The sequence below is a fragment of the Polypterus senegalus genome, chromosome 1 (genome assembly GCF_016835505.1).
Source record: "Polypterus senegalus isolate Bchr_013 chromosome 1, ASM1683550v1, whole genome shotgun sequence".
Classification (NCBI taxonomy): domain Eukaryota; kingdom Metazoa; phylum Chordata; class Cladistia; order Polypteriformes; family Polypteridae; genus Polypterus; species Polypterus senegalus.
The window spans coordinates 35,091,215-35,111,100 of record NC_053154.1 but is presented as its reverse complement, the minus strand read 5'-3'; the positions used below and the strand labels follow the sequence as shown (position 1 = coordinate 35,111,100).

The window sequence follows — 19,886 nt, the reverse complement described above, 5'->3', positions numbered from 1 at the left end:
CTGACCACGATAAGTGTTTCCACTGTGTGGCGGTCCATCCCAGACACCTCCAGGCCCAGAGAAGTTGACGCCACTTCAGGACATGGCTTGTTTTTTGAACAGTAAAGTTTGAAGTGGCATTTGTGAATGTAACTCCATATTGTAGTTCTTGACAAAGATTTGCCACAGTGATCTGCCTTGCCCGTGTGGTTCTATCAGCTGATTGAGTGCCAGTGCCTGCCATCTGAGGGATCAGAGATCACGGCTGTTCAGTTTAGGCGTGCATCCTTACCCTTGACGCACTGAAATTTCTCCAAATTCTTTGAAGCATTTAATGATACTATGCACTGTAGGGGGAGAAATAAGCAAATCCCTTCCAATCTGCCTTTGACGAACATTGTCTTTAAGCAGTTCAATAATTTTCTCACACATCTGTTGACAAACTGGAGATCCTCTGCCCATCTTAAAGCCTTTCATGAATTCCACTTTTGTACCAAATCCTCATTACAATCACGTGATTATTGAATTATTTTACCTCATTACAGGCCCTGATTTGCCCCTCCAAACTTCTTTTGGAATGCGTTGCAGGCTTGAAATGCAGGAATGGATGAGCATTAACAAGTGAAATGAAGTCGACTGACAAAACATGAAATATCTTCGCTTCACATGGCCTGCAGTGAAATAAAAATTAAAGTAAATTTAAGAACCACTGCACTTTTTTTTTATTTGCATTTACCATGCTACCCCAATATTGTTTTGTACAAATCAAACACCTTTTTCTGACTAAAGCAGAAGTTCTTAGTCAAAAGGCCACATCCATCCATTTCTCCTTTAGTAAATCCATTTAACTAAGACTGGAGTCGCAGTCAGAAGTCTGAGTTGGCAGCAACAGGCCCTGAATGGGCCGTTAAACCGTCTCGACACACTCAAACCGTACACACACTCGCCTGCGAGCCATTTAGAAATTAAACGCGTGTCTTTGTGAAGACCCAGTCAGACATGGGCAGGGCATGAGGACTCCACACACAGACTTTGAACCCGTGACCCTGGAGCAGAGAGCTGCCCGTGCTAAACGTAACATTTAATGAAACGAGTTAAAAAAAGCTTTCAGTTTTGGTATTGTAGCGTCTGATGAGCCTCGGTTTTAGATAGATATAGATAGGAAAGGCACTATATAACAGATAGATAGGAAAGGCACCATGAGATAGATAGATAGGAAAGGCACTATATAACAGATAGATAGAAAAGGCACCATTAGATAGATAGATAGATAGATAGATAGGAAAGGCACTATATAACAGATAAATAGAAAAGGCACTATTAGATAGATAGATAGATACTTTAGTAACCCCAAGGGGAAATTCAGATACTCCAGCAGCAGCATACTGATAAAAAAAATTACTGTATTAAACTAAAGCGTGATAACAATGCAGTTATAACAGACAATAACTTTGAATAATGTTAGCGTTTACCCCCCGGGTGGAATTGAAGAGTCGCATAGTGTGAGGGAGGAACGATCTTCTCAGTCTGTCAGTGGAGCATGACGGTGACAGCAGTTTTGACGCCACTCACTGCCATTTCTCTAATTCCTGTGTGTGTTCCTTCATTGTTAAATCTACGTGATGATGTCGTCACAGCTCGGCTTTGAATGGATTTCTTGCCACGTTTGTCAGCATTTGGTGACACATTTGAGTGGCTGTGACAATGTCGTTTGCTGCGTGCCCTGGTCACATGACACAGAGATGACGTGATAGTGTGCGTTACTCTTCTTTGTCTATAAAAGATAACGACGTGTGTGTGTGTGTGTGTGTCACCGTTATCTGAGTGTTGGACAAATTCTCCGAAACACACAGGGTTTAAATTGTTAGAACAGACTGAGATTTTTTATTTTGTGGTGTTTGGCCGCACAGGTTGTTGTAATGGTGGTCCGCAGCAGTTCTGTCTCATCTCTTTGGTTTAACTCCGTCTCCTGATTTTTCTTTTGCTCTTATTACAGGCATTACCTGGGGGGCTTCCCATCATTTTCTACGTATTTCTGCCCTTGAGCGCGTAGACCCGTAGACAGTTTTTATCCGCAGGTTATGCAGTTACTTCACAGCCGCTCGCAGTGACCAGCACATAGTAGTGACTTGTGTATTGTGTGTTGTTTTATTGTCTTTATATACGAGGATGGACAGGATTAGAAATGAGGACATTAGAGGGTCACCTCAAGTTGGACGGTTTAGAGACAAAGTCAGAGAGGCGAGATTGTGTTGGTTTGGACATGTGCAGAGAGAGGAGAGATGCTGGGTCAATTGGGCGAAGGATGCTAAGGATAGAGCTGTCAGGGAAGAGGAAAAGAGGAAGGCCTAAGAGAAGGTTTATGGATGTGGTGAGAGAGGACATGCAGGTGATGGGAGTAACAGAACAAGACGCAGAGGACAGAAAGATATGGAATAAAATGATCTGTTGTGGCGACCCCTAAAGGGAGCAGCTGAAAGAAGAAGAAGAAGAAGATATACGTCTGCTGTTCATATTGTACCACAAGTCAGTGGGAGACATACAAGTAAGAATTTCAGTGAACTGTTTTTACTTGACAGTCAATTAGAATTTGTGCCTTTCGTATCCATCTGTCTGTTAACACCCCTCATGTCCCCCACTTATTCCTTCATCCATACGCTCCCCCTGCTGTTTGCCACCACACACGTTCCTGCTCTCTGAGATGTGTGTGTTACTCAAAAGCTCACAAATGAAAACTCGTTACGATTCTCAAACTGCCAATTGCTCAATTTTTGACTTTCACGTTTTTAGCCAGACATTCAGAACTGATGGAGTTGTGTCTGTGACTGATGAATGAATGGCTGTGCTCTTCGGCAGGAAGCACCACACGGGCACCTGCAATCTTTAAGAGAGAATCAAATGAGTGAAGCAATGGGCAGAAGTGGTCAAAACGGAAAATAAAATGTTAGGTTATATCATTAAAAACTGTTGAATATAAATCAAGCAATGTTAGGCTCAAAATATATAAAACATTAGTGAGGCCTCATATTGTGTGCGCGCTACAAAAAAGACATAGCAGCACGTGAAGCTGTGCAGAGGAGAGCAACTGGGAACTTCCCAGGACTTAAGGACATGTCGGACTGGGACAGACTCTGGGAATGAAACCTGCTTAACGTCTTGAGTAGAGGAGACTGTGTGAGGACCTCATCAAGGTGCTCAAAATGACCACTAGAGCTTTACTGGAGAAACAGCCTACCTTTGGAGGAGGCACCTGGCCAGAGTCCACCGTCTTCATTGTGGGGCTGACCTGGATGGTTTGGGATGCCAGCTTAGTCTGAAAGAATGACATAAAAGAGAAATGGATTGACTACTCCATCAGCAGAGTGAGGAAAGAGTTTCAATTTTATAAACATTCTCCCCATGGACAATGAAGTCAGACAGTTAAGTGCTACCTTTAAAGATGGACTTGAATCTCATAATTGTCTGCAATGTTTACAGCTCTCGGACTCTGCATGATCTCCCCGTGTCTGGCTGGGTTTTGTCCAAGTGCTCCAGTCCAAAGACATGCAGGTTTGGTGGATTGGGGATACTAAACTGGCCTCTGTCTGTCTGTGTGTGTGTTTGCCCTGTGATGGACTGGCACCCTGTGCAGGGTTTGTTTCTGCCTTGTGCCCTGTGCTAGCTAGGATAGGCTCCAGCTCCCCCTGAGCAGGATAGAAAATACCATGGCACGTCCAATCTGTCCAATTATTAATACCAATTCAGTGTGGCAGAATTCAAAGCAAGATGGAAGCCTGGATGAGGTGCCAATCTATGCACAGGGCCAATTTAGATCTGCTATTTGCCTAACTTACCCGTCTTTTGTTAGGAAATCTCCACTAAAATAGAGAGAATGCCCAAATACCCCATAGACTGCACTTGTACCAGGATTTGATCCTCCTCTCCTAAAGGTATGAAATGCAACTCCAGCCAGCCACTGTATCTCCTCGCTCTAATGTGAGTTTGAATTTGTGCCATTAACGTTGGCACAACAAACCAAAAGTGCCAATGCAGAATGAGCTGGTACCACCTGAGCTGAGAGTTAAAGGCCACACTTTGTGAGGTAATCACTGCAAATTAACAATAAAATTAGGTTAGGATGGTGCCTTGATTTAAACTGGTCATATTGGTGTACTGGTTGTATCGTATTGATCCCCTTCATTTTGTCACCCACTGCATGCCCAACCTACCTGAAAAGGGTCTCTCTTTGAACTGCCTTTCCCGAGGTTTCTTCCATTTTTTTCCCTACAGGGTTTTTTTTGGAAGTTTTTTCTTGTCTTCTTAGAGAGTCAAGGCTGGGCGGCTGTCAAGAGGCAGGGCCTGTTAAAGCCCATTGCAGCACGTCTTGTGTGATTTGGGGTTTTACAAAAACAAATTGTATTGTATACTGCTGCAGTTCTACAAACCCGGCCCTATCACAAGTCAGAAACGGACCCCTGAGAAGTTCATGATTTTGGTCTCCTAAGTGGTCTGTCTTGCTTGTTTACCTTCTCACAAGTGCAGTCTTGCCTACAGCTTGAATAAACGCCCTATGGCAGAACTTACCCGAGGCTTGGCGACTGGCACACGCTCAGTCAGTGGGACAAATTCTTTCCTTGGTTTGCTTTTAGCTTCCGTGGGCCACTTCTTCAAATTCTCTGGAGGCGTGTATGGGAACTTCCATCTGAGGGCCACTTGAATGGAGCCCGCCGGCTGTCCTTCCGGGCCTTGTAGTGCGAAATTTCCTGAGGCACAGACAGTTGGCATTTTAGAGACCCAAGGAGCAGATTTTGGAGTTCATTCTCACTCAGTCATGCTATACACAGTATGTCATCTGTGAAGATACTGTAGCTAGGAAATTCCGGGTTTGTGATTCCTTTCAAAATGGTCTGACAGTGGCGTCGTATTTATGATCGTCTCGTTCTCTCTTATTTATTTCTATCCTGGGTTCGACTTTTAGTCCATGGCTGTTTCTTTCGGGACTAGGCAGTACACTTTGGCTTGGATGTTCAGTCCTGAACATCGCCCTCTTGTTATGGCCGATTCCCTCAGTGCCAAAGACAAAGATAGATGGCACTTTATTTGTCCCAAGGATGAAATTTAACTAACAAACAACAACAACCGCTTCAAATACACAACAGCATTTCTGATAGAAAATGCCTGACTTGGCTACGATAAAAAGAACAGTGACAGCCACAGTGAGGCTTTATTCAGGCCTCTCACCACTGGTATGAAGGAGTCCCAGTAGCATTTCTCAGCACACTTCTGCCAAAATATTCATATATATATATATATATATATATATATATATATATATATATATATATATATATATACAGTATATATATACAGTATATGGCGATATGGTGTGTTCATCTGGATCGCCCATTTTGGTCAGGTGTTGTGGCCATGTCGGGCCACCCTAACAAGATCTCTAATCAGTCATTCAAGTTAGTTGCCTGGAGCCTCCATTTTAGTCTCATCTACTGGCAGGGCAACTTACAGTCAGCAGGCATGGAAAGAATCTTTTCGATCACGGCTTTAACTCTTTCAGGGCGGCTGTCGACTTTTACCGACACAAGGGCTTGAGGGCAGACATCCTTTTGTCGACACAGGGGGCAAAGGGCAATAAAAACTATAAACGTCAACACAACTCATAATATTATTTGTAGGTAGACCATCTTTGCTAGGAGGACTGTTGCACTTGTTGACTTGACGTTGAATCCCTGCGTGTGCGCGAGTAGCGTAAACAACGTATAGAATAGTAGTGACATTGGGTACGAGAGCGAAGTGAATGTGCAAAGCAAAATATTCTGTGCGTATTATTTAGTTGTTTTTAGCGTCTTATTGTTGAATCAGACTCTGACTTATCAAACTCCGATTTTGATGCAGGCGATCTGGAGATCGAAAATGACAGCCAGGTACCTGCATCAGCTGATCAGTCCCGCAGTTGATCGTGCAGTTGACGCACCTACAGCAACATTCACCCTGGGAGGACTACGCAGACATTTATCAAACTCTGATTTGGAGAAATCAAAAAAGGAAAGACAACTACCTACATCAGCTGATCATAGCGCTGAACTCACTCGTGTAGTTGACGCACCTACGGCCACGTTCACCCCGGGAAGACTACACAGGTGTAGCTCCATGGGAGGCAAGCTGGCTGGTGGCCTACCTCAAACGACACGACGGATTATGAGTGACGAGACAAACAGGAATGTAATAAGTATGTGAATCGGGCTCATGGAACATAAAACAGAGAGACATTTGTCATAAATAAGTATTTTATGATGATTTATGTGCAAAACCATTGTTTTGTGTGCTTTTCAGAAAACTGAGTTGTTTGGAAAAATATTCAGCCCTGGGACAAAAGGAAAAAAACAATTTGCCGTAAAAGAGTTAAGTTACAGCTCCAGTGATGGAAATGGTGCCTTATTTATTTCCTTTAATGATGTATAAAATGAGAATATATTATCATTATCAAAACAATTGAGTTTAATTAAGGCCTAGCTTAACATGTACAGTATTGTCCATCCACCCATTATCCAGCCCGCTACATCCTAACTGCAGGGTCATGGGAGATATATATATTGTAAATGGAAAAGACAAACAGATATTCAATAACGTAGATATGTGCACGAAAAACACCACTATCCCAATGACACCAGTGACTAATTACAATATACAAAACATCCATCCATCTATCCATCCATCATCCAACCTGCTAAATCCTAACTACAGAGTCATGGGGGACTGCTGGAGCCAATCCCAGCCAACACAGGGCACAAGGCAGGAAACAAACCCCGGGCAGGGTGCCAGCCCACCAAACACACACACACACACACACACCAGGGACAATTTCGAATCGCCAATCCCCCTAACCTGCATGTCTTTGGACTGTGGGAGGAAACCCACGCAGACACGGGGAGAACATGCAAACTCCACACAAACCCAAGTCTCCTAACTGGGAGGCAGCAGCGCTACCCACTGCGCCACCGTGCTGCCCACCACCAGTCGTGCAGAAGTGAAAAGCATTTAGATGGCTAGTCTCAGTGAATGGCTAAACATTTGAGTTGCGCTCTCTATTTATGAGTTGGAGTAATATGATCAGTTGCTTGGAAGCACAGACTACTTGTGCTACTGAATCAATGGATGTGATAGAGTGGCTAGTGACTGTCTTATTATGTCTTACAATTAATTTTAAAATTAAACACTGCATAGCACAACAAGGCAGATAAATGAATAGATTATTGCCGTATATTCAGTTTAGTTTTGCTCCTTAAGAAAAAGTTATTAAAGCTGAGTGACTATGTTTTATGAAATGTTTTGATAAATATTAAGGTTACACGCGGTGTCACTCCAGTCCTTTGTCGTCTTTTACAGCATACTGACCTTTCACAGGTTTTCCTTGGGCCAGGGATATCAAAGGGATGCCAGCTTTGCCAAGGTACGCTGCTGTTTCTGGATCGGCGTCATCAAAAACATAAATCCAGAGTGTTTCAAATCGGAGGTACCTCTGCAGGTCAAAGGTCATGGGCACATCGAAGCTGGCAGTGTCATTGAACACGGGGTCTTCACTGCAGGGTATGATGAGTGAATCATGATCAGGTTCGTCATAAAACTTGTAGATGACGTAGGCATCTGGCACAAAGCCGGGCCAACGCGACTTCAGTCCACTGCAGCCCACGACTGTAACCTCCAGCTGGTTATGCATCTGAGTGTCTATCAGGGATGCTGGCAGAGTGGGGGCTCCCTGTAAATAAAATAAAAATATATATGGAATTACAACACAGTTCTGGTTTTGAACTATTCTACTGACGTGCTGGCACTGAATACCAAATGGATCCTCTTGTAGATGCCACATGGGCGGGACGGGCATCCCAGCCAGAACAGTGGGTGATTCCTTACCTGGACGGGAGGCTCCTAGTAGGCAGACAGGCATCCTGGCCGGGGATGAGAAATTGATCAGACCTGGAAGGAAGGGCCAGAAGGGATGGACAGACAGCCCACTGAAGATGGAAGATGTCGCTGGGGGCTTTTTACTCCACCAAGAGGTTAGATATCAGCAGCCCTCCATGAAGGCGCCTATTCAGGAACCAGCAGGGAATGCTGGGAGATGTAGTCTGGCAATACAGCCCTGCTGGGGACCATGGGTGCTGCAAAGGGGCACTGTAGGGAGATGCACTCCCCAATTTATAGGACTGGCACTGGAAGTCCTCCCAGGTCCTTAATAAAAGGGACTGCACTCCCTTATCCATGTGAGTCGGAGCTGGCAGGACGTAGAGCAACACTCGACTGGAGGAGGGCACTGCGGTGGTAAAAGGAGAGGTATTATGGAGAGAGAAAACTTGTGTGTTTGTGCGACTTTGTGAAGGAATTATTTAAAAAACCTGGAACTTGGAGTGCTTGTGTTTAAGGGTTGGCGGTTTGCTGACACCCCGGTCTCCTTCACACTCTCATCTTGAGGTGGCTTGCTATCTTCACAAGGAGTGCTCTTGTTTGCTGGACCAGGTGGAATTCTACTTGTGACACTGCAGACGTTGATGCTTTTACAGGTGCCCCCGCCGCCAGCTCTAAAGCCGCTCATTTACACGATGGAATGCCAGCTTACAGTGGTGGTGACTCGCTCCTGGCTGAGTTTAACTTTCAGTGCTGTTACATGTTACCCCCCCTTTGCACCTCTGAAATGACCGCCCCCAGTCACCCCTTCCAGCTTTTTGAAGCAGTGTGCAACTCTTCAAAATGGCGGGGTGGTCTTTGTTTCTCTTGCAGTCATTTAGCAGGTGGCAGAAGCATATCAGCTGGGGTCATGTGGTGCAGCAGAAACGTTAAACCCTGCACTTCTGTGCGCTGATCTGCCAATTACTGCCAAGTGAGCAGATGAACCTCCTTGTGTGGAGCTGCAGATGTTCTGGTCTCTTGGCCGTTTTCCTTCACGGAACTGACACTGCAAACACAATTCCAGGTCAGGTTCTCTGCTTTAAGGCTTTCCCTCCATTGCTGCTCTATAGCATCTCTGCTCTGTGCAGTCAGAAGCTCTGCTGGCGTTCACTCACTCAGGACCAGAGCAGAAGGAGAAGTGGTGGTGGAGCTGCAGAGGTAGCAGTCCCTCAGCTCTCTGTACCTCCTGTACTGATGCTGCAAACGACATTCCAGAACCTGAATCTCAGCCTCGATTCTCTCCGGCAACTCCTCAAAAGAGCCTTGGATGTCCACTAAGGTCTCCGTGATACTCTGCACTTTGCTAAATCCTCCCATCTGTAACACCAAAGTATTGGCAACAAATGCCTGGCTGGACTCTTTGTCTTCTACGTGGCTCCTTTAGGTGACTGGCAGTCCTTAAAAGGATGGCTCACCTTTGCCACGCTAGATGGAATTTTGCTTGTGACTTTACAGGCTTGCCATATTTATTGGTGCACCTGCCGCTGGCTCTGAAGCTGCTTATGTGTGTGATGGGATGCCAGCTCTTGCTATGGGTGACTCATTCCTGGCTGATGTAACCTGCCAGCGCCGTTCCATTTCTACTACTATGGTGAAGACTTGCATCTGATGATTACGGTCTGTGCCTTCACGGTCAATACAGCAGTTATGGACATTTTTGTCATCATTACTTCCTTGTTTATTTCTTTTGGATCCGATGTGTACAGTATCTACAGTTAGGTCCATAAGGACAGTGAAACAATTTTCATAATTTTGGCTCTGTGCACCACCACAATGAATTTGAAACAAAGTTATCAAGATGTGATTGACGTGTAGACTTGCAGTTTTAATTTAAAGGATTTACCAAAAAAATTGTATGAGTCGTTTAGAAATGACAGCCATTTTTATACATGGGGGCCATTTTCAGGGGATCAAAAGTATTTGGACAATTGACTGGCAAGCTGTTACACCGCCAGGCAGGAGAAGGTCTCTCATTATTTCATTAACTGTTAGCAGGTAGAAATCTGCAGTTGATTCCAAGTGTGGAATTTGCATTTTGAAGCTGTCGCTGTGAACTCTCAATATGAGGTCCAAAGAGCAGTCTATGCAAGTAAAAACAGGCCACCATAAGGCAGAAAAAACAAAACAAACCCATCAGAGAGCTCACAGAAACACCCGGAGTGATCAAATCAACCATCTGGTGAATCCTTAAAGAGAAGGAACACACTGGTGAGCTCAGCAACACCAGAAGGCCTGGACAACCATGGAAGACAAGTGTGCTGGATGATCGCAGAATTCATTCCTTGGTAAAGAAAAAACAATGCATGACATTTAGTCAAACCAAGAACACCCTCTGGGAGGTAGGCCAGTCATTGCCAAAGTCTACAATCAGGAGAAGACTTCATGAAAGTAAAGACAGTGAGTTTATCACAAAGTGCCAACTTCTGGTAAACCTCAAGCACAGGAAGGGCAGATTGGGCATTGCCAGAATAATTATTTTTTAAAAGCCTGTCTAGTTCTGGAACAATTGTCCTTGGTAAGAGAAGAGAAGGAATAGCTCAGGATCTGATGAATACCACATGCTGGAGGCAGTTTTATGACTTGTCCGACTTGACCATGCATGGCTGCCAAGAAAAGTAAGTCACTGGTGTTTATTGATGACATGACTGCTGATAGAAGTAGCAGGGTGAATTCTGAAGTGTACAGAGCTGTACTATCTACTCAGACTCCGCCAAATGCTGCAAAACTGATAGGACGACGCTTGACAGTACAGATGGACAATGAGCTAAAACATATTGTGATAGCAATGCAAAGAAGTGGCATATTCTTCAATGGCCAAGTCGATCAAAGCATCACTAGGGTGGAAGCCCAGCACTTGGAGAAGGCCATGGGTTCAGACTTCAGGCAGTCATTGACTGTAAAGGATTTTCAACCAAATATTACAAATTATTATTATATTTGTGATTATGTTAGTTTGTCCCAATACTTCTGATCCCCTGAAAATGTTGGACCATGTATAAAAATGGCTGTCATTTCTAAATGCTCATACAATGTGTTTGCTAAATGACTTAAATTTAAACTACAATTCTACAATTCAATCACATAATGATTTCTTCATTTCAAATCCATTGTGGTGGTGCGCAGAGCCAAAATTATGAAAATGGCATCACTATCCAAATACTTATGGACCTAACCGTATAATACCAAATATCGGTCATTTCTTTTTCTATTAATTTGTAAATATAGTGATACCTCGGTATACGTCCACTTTGGAATAAGTCCAACTTGGTATACGACCTTCGTTTGGAATACGACTCGCGTGCTACCCTTGTTTACCTCACTCGAGACAAAGCCACGACTGCCCATGAGCGTTAGTGCGCCAGTTCATAGCATTCAGTGAACAACCTGCACTATAACTCTCTGTGAATTTTCACACGATTTTGTGTTTTTTCACGTAAATTTGAATTGATTGTTGAAAAGTATGAAGGTGGCATGCGTCCGGGACATGGCTGTTGCATACCGTATGTCGATAACGACGGTATCTACAATTGTGAAAAACAAAGACGTTATTAAAAAGTAAACTGAAGTTGAATGTTCAATTATTTTATCTAATTGTTTTTGTATTTATGTATTTTAGTATTAAGCAGTTTTAAATTATTTTATACAACCCCATCAATGTATGATATGCCAATAACAATAGGATTTTTTTTCATGGGAACGGATTAATCATTTTCCCTTTATTTCTTATGGAAAAAATTTGTTTGGTATACGTCCTGTTTGGTATAAGTCAAAGAATCTGGAACGGATTAAGGACGCATACCGAGGTACCACTGTATTAAACATTTTTCTCCTACAAATTGGTGTAGCACATGCCATGCCAAGTTGATATCTTCAAGTTTGAATTAATAACTTGAATTTTATGTAAATCCTAATCCGAGACGAACACCAAAAGAGCATCTGGAAAGCTCTGCTAAGAGAGGTGGGGAGCTAATGGAGAGCAGCGGGGTCATGCAGTCTCGTAGAATGGATGATGAATTCAAGGAAGAACTCTGGAACGCCACTTCCTCCACAGACTCGGAGGTCCTGCCTCTTTCGGCCCCAGAAGCAGACAGACTGGAATTGAACGTTCATCACCAAACCCATGACTGATGGCGGCTGAATTCATGTGTCAGAAGTGCGTTTCTATTAGCAGAGGCTAAACTCACACCATGTTAATCCTGATGATTTCATTTCCTTTCTCAATCTAATTTTTGCAGTTGTCATTGAGCGGGGTCAACGTCTTGGACCGCAACCCTTTATCTTGTGTTTCTCGTATCATTTACACCTCATAACGTTGTCCGATTCGTAATTCTCTATCCCTGACACACATAAAACGTACAGTAATTCTAAAACCTGACTGTTATGGCTGGTGTCATTAGGACACAAGTTCATGGCTTGTCTTGTCATTTTTTAACCAGCTTAGTCCTGAGCAAACCCTGGACAGGTGCCGGCCTCACACAGAGTTCAGGGCTCGGCTGACTGTAATTACACTCCGAACCAGGGGCTGGCACTGTCACTTATTACCTTGTCTCTTCTCTTCCTCCCTCTACAGAAGGAATGATTGACAGACCTACTAGTGATGACGTTTAGTGATACTTTGATTTGAGATCCTTGCAATTATAAGGGGATCACTTCGATGTCCCAGATCTTCATTAGGTTTCTTGTTTTTGTTCTTACACTATTTCACTTTGGATTGACGGTGTCCAAACTTCCACTGCACTCTCTCATTTTGATGTTTGTGTAATTCTGGATCACTTCCGTAACGTAGCATAATAGCAATGAAATTCTTAAGTGAGCAACTCCAGTATATTCTACTCACGTGGCCCAATTAAACTGCTCCGGACTTCTTCTTCTTTCTTTATTGCTCTTTCCAGGGTTGGTTCATAACTTGTACTCCCTGTTAGGGGGTCCCTGTGACTCTGATAACTGGACGGATGGATGGTCTCTTAGACTAACTGCGTTATGACTGCTTTGCCGTCGAGTATCAGAGTTACAAAGCACTTCTGCACATTGGGTGTTAATGCATGTCCTAAAGGAGAGCCCCCTCCATACCTGTTGCCCACGCTGTTGTGCATTCGCTGACAGGTACCCCAACGCTGTCATCCTGTTTCGGTGTAGACGGGTGGTCTTTTCGATGGGAATACGCAGGCGGGCCCAGTACTCCAACACCCCCAAAGTCTCTCCTCGTGGACCTTGAATAAGAAAAGTGGAGCCTGATTACAAGTCACTGTGGCACAATCACTGTGAAGCGGTCAGCGCGTTCAGAACAAAAACACAACTTGAAAACTCGACTGACACCCCACCACAGTGCAGGGCACAATGCTTTACAGAAGCCCCATTCTGAAGATCTTTCTGCAAAGGCAAAAACAGATGAAGGTTATAATAATAATAATTCTTTGCATTTATATAGCGCTTTTCTCACTAGGTTAAGGGTCGAGCTCAAGGACCCGCCAGAGCAGAGTCCCTTTTGGCATTTATGGGATTCGAACCGGCAACCTTCCGATTGCCAGTGCAGATCCCTAGCCTCATAGGTTAATCTCGTGCTTATAAACTACTAACAAAATGCCCGCGCTTCGCAGCAGAGAACAAGTGTGTTAAAGAAGTTATGAAAAGAAAAGGAAACATTTTAAAAATAATGTAACATTTGGTTTCTATTTGTTTGCATAAGCACAGTCCTTCACCAGCAAAAATTTAATGTTAGCTCAGACCCGGCACTTAAAAGTTTCTGTCGCACTTTTGCTGAGTTTGTGCCAAACACTAGTCTATCCCTGACCATCTCATCTTCGTTTGCATAAGCACAGTCCTTCACCAGCAATTTTAACTCCATTCCAAAGTGATCAGAAGTTTCGTTTATACCCTGCGTCCTCTCAGTAAACTTGTATCTCGCGAATATCGTATTCGTCGTAGGCATGACAAACGCCAGCGGCAGCCTGTCTATGAACTTAATTTAAACTTACTGTTTCCACCGTGTGCTTTGTTTCCGCAGTAGCTGCACTTATGAATATGCTTGTATGCGTCACTCGCTTCATATTCTTTTGCTGCCTTCTCAATTGTGTAATGCGTTTTTTGTTCAGCACTCTTTGGAGCTCTTCCTTGTTCTCTACGTACTGAGTTCACAGTCAGTTCACGTGAGCCACTCTCTTGTGCGATCTTGCAATGTCCACGGCTTTATTTAATATTAGCTAAGACCTGGCACTTTAAAGTGTCTCTCACACTTTCGCTGAGTTTGTGCCAAACACTAGACCATCTCATCTTTGTTTGCATAAGCACAGTCCTTCACCCGCGAATATTTACCTTATATGGGCAGGCACTCAATTACGTGGGAGGCGTGATGATGCGGGATGCAACTCCACCTCACATGGCGACCGAGCTGCAGGCTATGGCCGTATATATGGACGAAAGTAGGTTCCAGGTATGACCGTTACGCGTAGAATTTCAAAATGAAACCTGCCCAACTTTTGTAAGTAAGCTGTAAGGAATGAGCCTGCCAAATTTCAGCCTTCTACCCACACCGGAACTTAGTGATTGATTTGATTAATTAGTGATGAGTTAGTGAGTCAGTGAGGGCTTTGCCTTTTATTAGTATAGATTAAGACCAGAAACTCCCAAGTTTGGCTCTTGTTCAGAATGCGGACGCCACTTGGTTGTTTCACAACGATTAAGATTAGGTATATAAGTAGGTTTCACATTTCTGTTATCATTTTAGCCCTAAAATAGTGACCTAACATCAGGGACATATTTTATTGACCTTAAGGTTAGTGTTTGGGTGAAGGAAAGGTTGTCTCTAGTGACGTCTGCTTTCTGAGCAAGACCCCCAAGGTTTTGTCAGGTGATGCATCATGGAATTACTAACTCAATCATCTAACTCTGGTCCTGGAGGGCCGCAGTGGCTGCAGGTTTTCATTCTAACTCTTTTCTTAATTAGTGACTTGCTAATTTACTTCTTTTGAATTCATTGTAACTGACTTGCTCTTGAAGACTCAGATCCCTTAATTAGCAGCCAGACAATAATGAGATACAAAACGTGACCAGCAAACTGCGACTAACATAAAATACCTGAAAATCAAGAAAGATGATGGTCTCAGGTATGTTGATCTACTCAGGTCCACAAAACATTTTAACAGTGGTCTGAGAAACGAGAAAATCAACAGTTTCAGAAATGTCTGCTATTGCAACACAAGAACAGCAACAAGCCATGGGATTAAAGAACGGGATGAATTAACGACAAGAATCAGAGCCTGCTTGGAGTAAAATTGGTTTAAGTTTGAGCCCCTGCAGTAGTTTGTCTTCTGTTGGCTCACTCACTTAATTCACATTTCATTTCTGTTTGGGTGCCTTTTAAGGAAAGAAGTGAAGGAATTCAGAGCAGCGATGAAAAAATTCAGGGGAACAAACCTGAAAAAACAAGCCAATTAAAATTAATTCAAAAGATGTCAATTAGCCGCAGAAACAGGGCACTCATTAAGAGGTTAGAATGAAAACCTGCAGCCACTGTGGCCCTCCAGGACTGGAGTTGGAGATCACTGATCTAGGGGGTCTTGACAACACAGCTGGATGGAGGTGGGCGGCCTGAGTTATCTGACAAGGCTCAAGACTCGAGTCTTAATTTTATTGACTTGTGGTTGGCTTGGCAATATTTAAAAAAAAGATTTAACTTGACTTAGACTTGCTTGGACTTTAGATACGTAATTTATGCAAGGTCACATGTTATATATATTACTGCAGTTATTATTAATCTTGTTATTTAATTTACATACTGTATATATCATTACAGAAGGACTTGGATAGCATACAGGCTTGGGCAGATTTGTGGCAGATGAAATTTAATGTCAGTAAATGTAAAGTATTACACATCTGAAGTGGTGTGGCCTTTCAAAGTGTGGTGTGCTTTGAGGAAACTGTAGAATACTGATAGTACAAACGCTAATTACTTTAAAGTAAACCAATTACAGTATTTACATACCATTTGCTCTTAATGCCTTATTAAGAATTGTTTTTTATTCTGAGAAAGTCTACTATTATACAGCAGACATTATTTTAATTAGAATATTGCATATACTGGCAAAATCAGAAGCTCAATTTATTTCCAGCCTACTCTTCTATGACTTGACTGATCAAATCGAGTGACTCGACTTACTTGAGTGTGACCCTCATATTTGAAACTTGAAGGTCAGGACTTGAAGCTAACTTAGGACTTAATCTCATCTCCGCAGCTTGGCCTTTGGGTTCTCAGATTTTAGGGACACCTTGTGACAACTTGGTGGGAGTTGGTTGTGGGAGTTCAGCCACAGAAGATCCTGAGGCCTTTCCTGACTCTGCAGCTTTTCTCAGAGGAGATTCCTGGCCAGGACGTGAAAGGTCCTTCTGGCCATTAGGCCCCTGAGTGTGGAGTTGGGTGGAAGAAAAATGAGAAACATTTTGGGTGGGTGTGCTCCAGATATGTTAAAAGAGTAATAATCAACTGGGCCAGAAATGATATTTACCAGTTGTGTAATATTTTGATTAATGAGATACCTACTAAATTCATTAGTTTTTTCTATCTTTTTTTTGTATCAGTATACTGCTGCTGTATTATGTGAATTTCCCCTTGGGATTAATAAAGTATCTATCTATCTATCTATCTATCTATCTATCTATCTATCTATCTATCTATCTATCTATCTATCTATAAATTGAGTAACAATAAAGTGCAACCTGAAACCTCTGACCAGAAATACTCGAAAACAGAGCAAAGCGACAACGTTTGATGTCACAAATGGCACCACTAAAATTTTCACATAAGCCCAGTAGAGAAGTCACTTTGAGCAACCAGGCCATTTTCATACATTTTCAAGTACATACTAAGAAGCAAAAAAGACAATAAGATTACTGTTCTAATAAAACACTAGGAGGTTCTGCCCACTGCTCGCTTCACTCATCACTCCCTGGGGATTTGTATGGGATCATCAAAGAATTGTTAAAGGGCAGAAGATTTAGTTCAAAAGTAGTTAAAATAGTAAAATGTAACAAATTGAAAGAAAATTATGTTTCATGTTGCGTTTTAGGTATTCTTTGCGTTATACGTTTTCGTTCTGTTTGTTTTTGATATTAAGACGCAAATAATTTTTAAACTTACACCTTTATTTTAAAACTTCAGTAAAAACAATATTTGGAATTAACTTTTCTTCAAAATCACATTGAATTTTAATTCCATGTTTGACTTTACATCGTGACAACACAACGTATAACTGCCCGTGAGTGAATATCGTTTCTTTCTCTCTAATAAATAAACTGACTTTTTCAAATGTTTGTCCCTGTGATTTGTTAATTGTCATAGCAAAAGGTATTGTAACGGGAAACTGTAAACGTTTTAATACGAATGGCATATCAAGATCTCCTTTGGTGTCTAATGTTATCCTCTGAAGATGTACTACATTACCTTTCTTGTCAACTGTTAAAATTTTACATGTTAGAATTGTTCAACCAATTTTGAATACAACTAATCTTGTTCAATTGCATAGCTCATCACTCAGATATAAATTACGATACATCCTTCTTTCAACAGTAATTCAGCCAGTGGAAGACCTGACGGTGTTAATGGTGACCTGAAAAAATCTCATGGCAAAAGGCAAAAGTCTTATCTCATCTCGTCGCAGGACTTGAAAAAATCTCTTTGAAATAGTCTTGTCTCAGTATTTTCTTATATAGTAGACAGACGTGAACATAACCTACAATTCTACTGCCTTCTATTATTGCGCTTTAAAACTATAACGGCTTGTTCATAAAAGGTAAAAAGCAGATAGGCCAGGAGGAGAAAGTATCTGACAGACTCAGTGGACAGAAATAACTAGTGAGGGATCATGTTAACTAAAAGCAAAATGTGGGCCAAAATTCAAAAACAGAAAAGCCACCAATCAACACAAGGGACTTGTGAATAATTATTAAATTCAAAAGTGTGGACAGGGACATTCCCACATCACCATGTTTTATTCTCCCGGTGACAAGTTTTTATTAATGTGATTGGCTATCGCTCATTGAAATGGCAAGTAATATGGTGGTGCAGTGAAAAGACCTCAGAAAGCAAAATAACAAAACATTAAAATAAAAAATGGAACAAAATAGTTAATTAAGGAAAAATATGAAAATAACACAACAATTGTGGATGAACTGGGCACATGTCAGGAATGAGCCCAGGACTTAGCATACACTTCAGTTTCACCAAATAACTTCACACGCAGACGCACACCTTTGGGGAGTACCTACAGAAGACCCAAAGAGACGTGAAGAGAATGTGGATAACGTCAGGGCATGGGATGTGAACCTAGGGAGCTGCACCTGTGAAGTGACCGTGCTAACCATTTTGCCGCAATTTACAAATATAATTAAAATAATTTATTCACGGGCGGCATGGTGGCACAGTGGTAGCGCTGCTGCCTCGCAGTTAGAAGACCCGGGTTCGCTTCCTGGGTCCTCCCTGTGTGGAGTTTGCATGTTCTCTCCGTGTCTGCGTGGGTTTCCTCCCACAGTCCAAAGACATGAAGGTTAGGTGCATTGGTGATCCTAAATTGTCACTAGCGTGTGTGTGTGTTTGCGCGCCCTGCTGAGGGGTTGGTACCCACCCGGGGTTTGTTTCCTGCCTTTTTCCCTGTGTTGGCTGGGATTGGCTCCAGCAGACCTCTGTGACCCTGTAGTTAGGATATAGCGGAATGGATGGATAATTAATTCACATTTAATAAAAATAATAGTGTGTGTGTGTGTAGCAAATAACACACACATTTCAAGCACGAGAAGCGGTACTCCCATCACACCTGCACTCATGCACACACTCACACTCAGGCCTAAGGTCCTCCACCCATCTAACACACACGTCATTCTAATCCAGCAAAGGAAGTGAGAACGTCCCAACTACACACAGACTGCCATTCAAACCCAGGGCCCAGTAAGCTGCTTTTAGTTTAATTCAATTACGCACAATTTGTAAAGGCCTTATTGTCACTTGTGATAAATTGTAAAGATCTCTCCTTCAGAGCCAACATTATAAAAAGGGATGTTAAGGTAAAGTATGAAGAGCTTTGCTCTCACCTATTATAGATGTTTTCCCATAAATACGCTCCATTGCTTTCTCCAGAACTTCAGGGAATGGGATCTGACAGACCCCTAGGGTGTGAAAGCTGGTGCCATTGGCCACGTGGATTTCCAGCCTGGGAGAGGCAGTCCTCAGGTACTGAAGGAAGAAATCATCTAGCGCCACTGGGTATTGGGACGTGAAGTTGTACATCGGCTGCATTCCTCGGACCACTGGTGTTATCTGGGTCTCAAAATCATAAAAGGCCAAAGAGCAAAATGTTGTTGCGTCTCTGTCTTCCAGGATTCTCAAGGCCTCTGGTGTGAAATAAGCGCCGCCGACATAAACCTCTAAGAGGTTCTCCCCATGCCTCAGGGTGATGTTGTCCTCATCACAGGTCTCTCCACTTCGTTGATGACTTTTACTCTTGTAGCACCTTGTGCCATAGGCAATGTCCTTGAGTTGGGCTGAAAGAGATTCAATACTTGTTTATAGGGTCCTTCTTGTCATGTGGAGAGAGTACGGTGAAATTGTAATCACCATGCAGCACATCGCCACATTGCCAGGAATGAAGGGCCTAGCCCAAAGTCAAACACTAATAACTTCTTTAAGGTTAAACTTCTGGTGTCTGAGATTTCTTTAAAAGTTAGGCTTGGTTTATTTTTGAGGAATCCACGAAAGACGGCCAAAGCGAGTGAGGTGAATTTGGGCTTACCTTCCAGAGTCCCAATTCGCTGAGCTCTGATATTCAAAAGATGGGCATTCTGCTCCAACCTCCGCTCAAAGTCTTCCTTATCATCCTCAGCTTTCCGCATTACCGTCTGCAATTCCAACTGAAAAAAACAAACATTGCATTATGGCTGCTCAGCTCTCTATGTCTCACATGACATTCTGAAGCCATAATGGA

General features: G+C 42.7%; 1 protein-coding gene across 1 annotated transcript in view; it reads right to left on the bottom strand.

The window, feature by feature from the left end:
* LOC120519288 (protein fantom-like) overlaps positions 1-19,886 on the bottom strand; it is a 126,668-nt gene that overhangs the window by 33,312 nt on the left and 73,470 nt on the right. Inside the window, exons 16-23 of the mRNA XM_039742574.1 lie at positions 19,695-19,812; positions 18,997-19,446; positions 12,988-13,127; positions 9,033-9,234; positions 7,796-7,947; positions 7,369-7,729; positions 4,543-4,721; positions 3,215-3,292 (exon numbers count right to left, since the gene is read on the bottom strand). Coding sequence (XP_039598508.1) covers positions 3,215-3,292; positions 4,543-4,721; positions 7,369-7,729; positions 7,796-7,947; positions 9,033-9,234; positions 12,988-13,127; positions 18,997-19,446; positions 19,695-19,812 — 1,680 coding nt within the window. The remainder of the gene's footprint in view (positions 1-3,214; positions 3,293-4,542; positions 4,722-7,368; positions 7,730-7,795; positions 7,948-9,032; positions 9,235-12,987; positions 13,128-18,996; positions 19,447-19,694; positions 19,813-19,886) is intronic.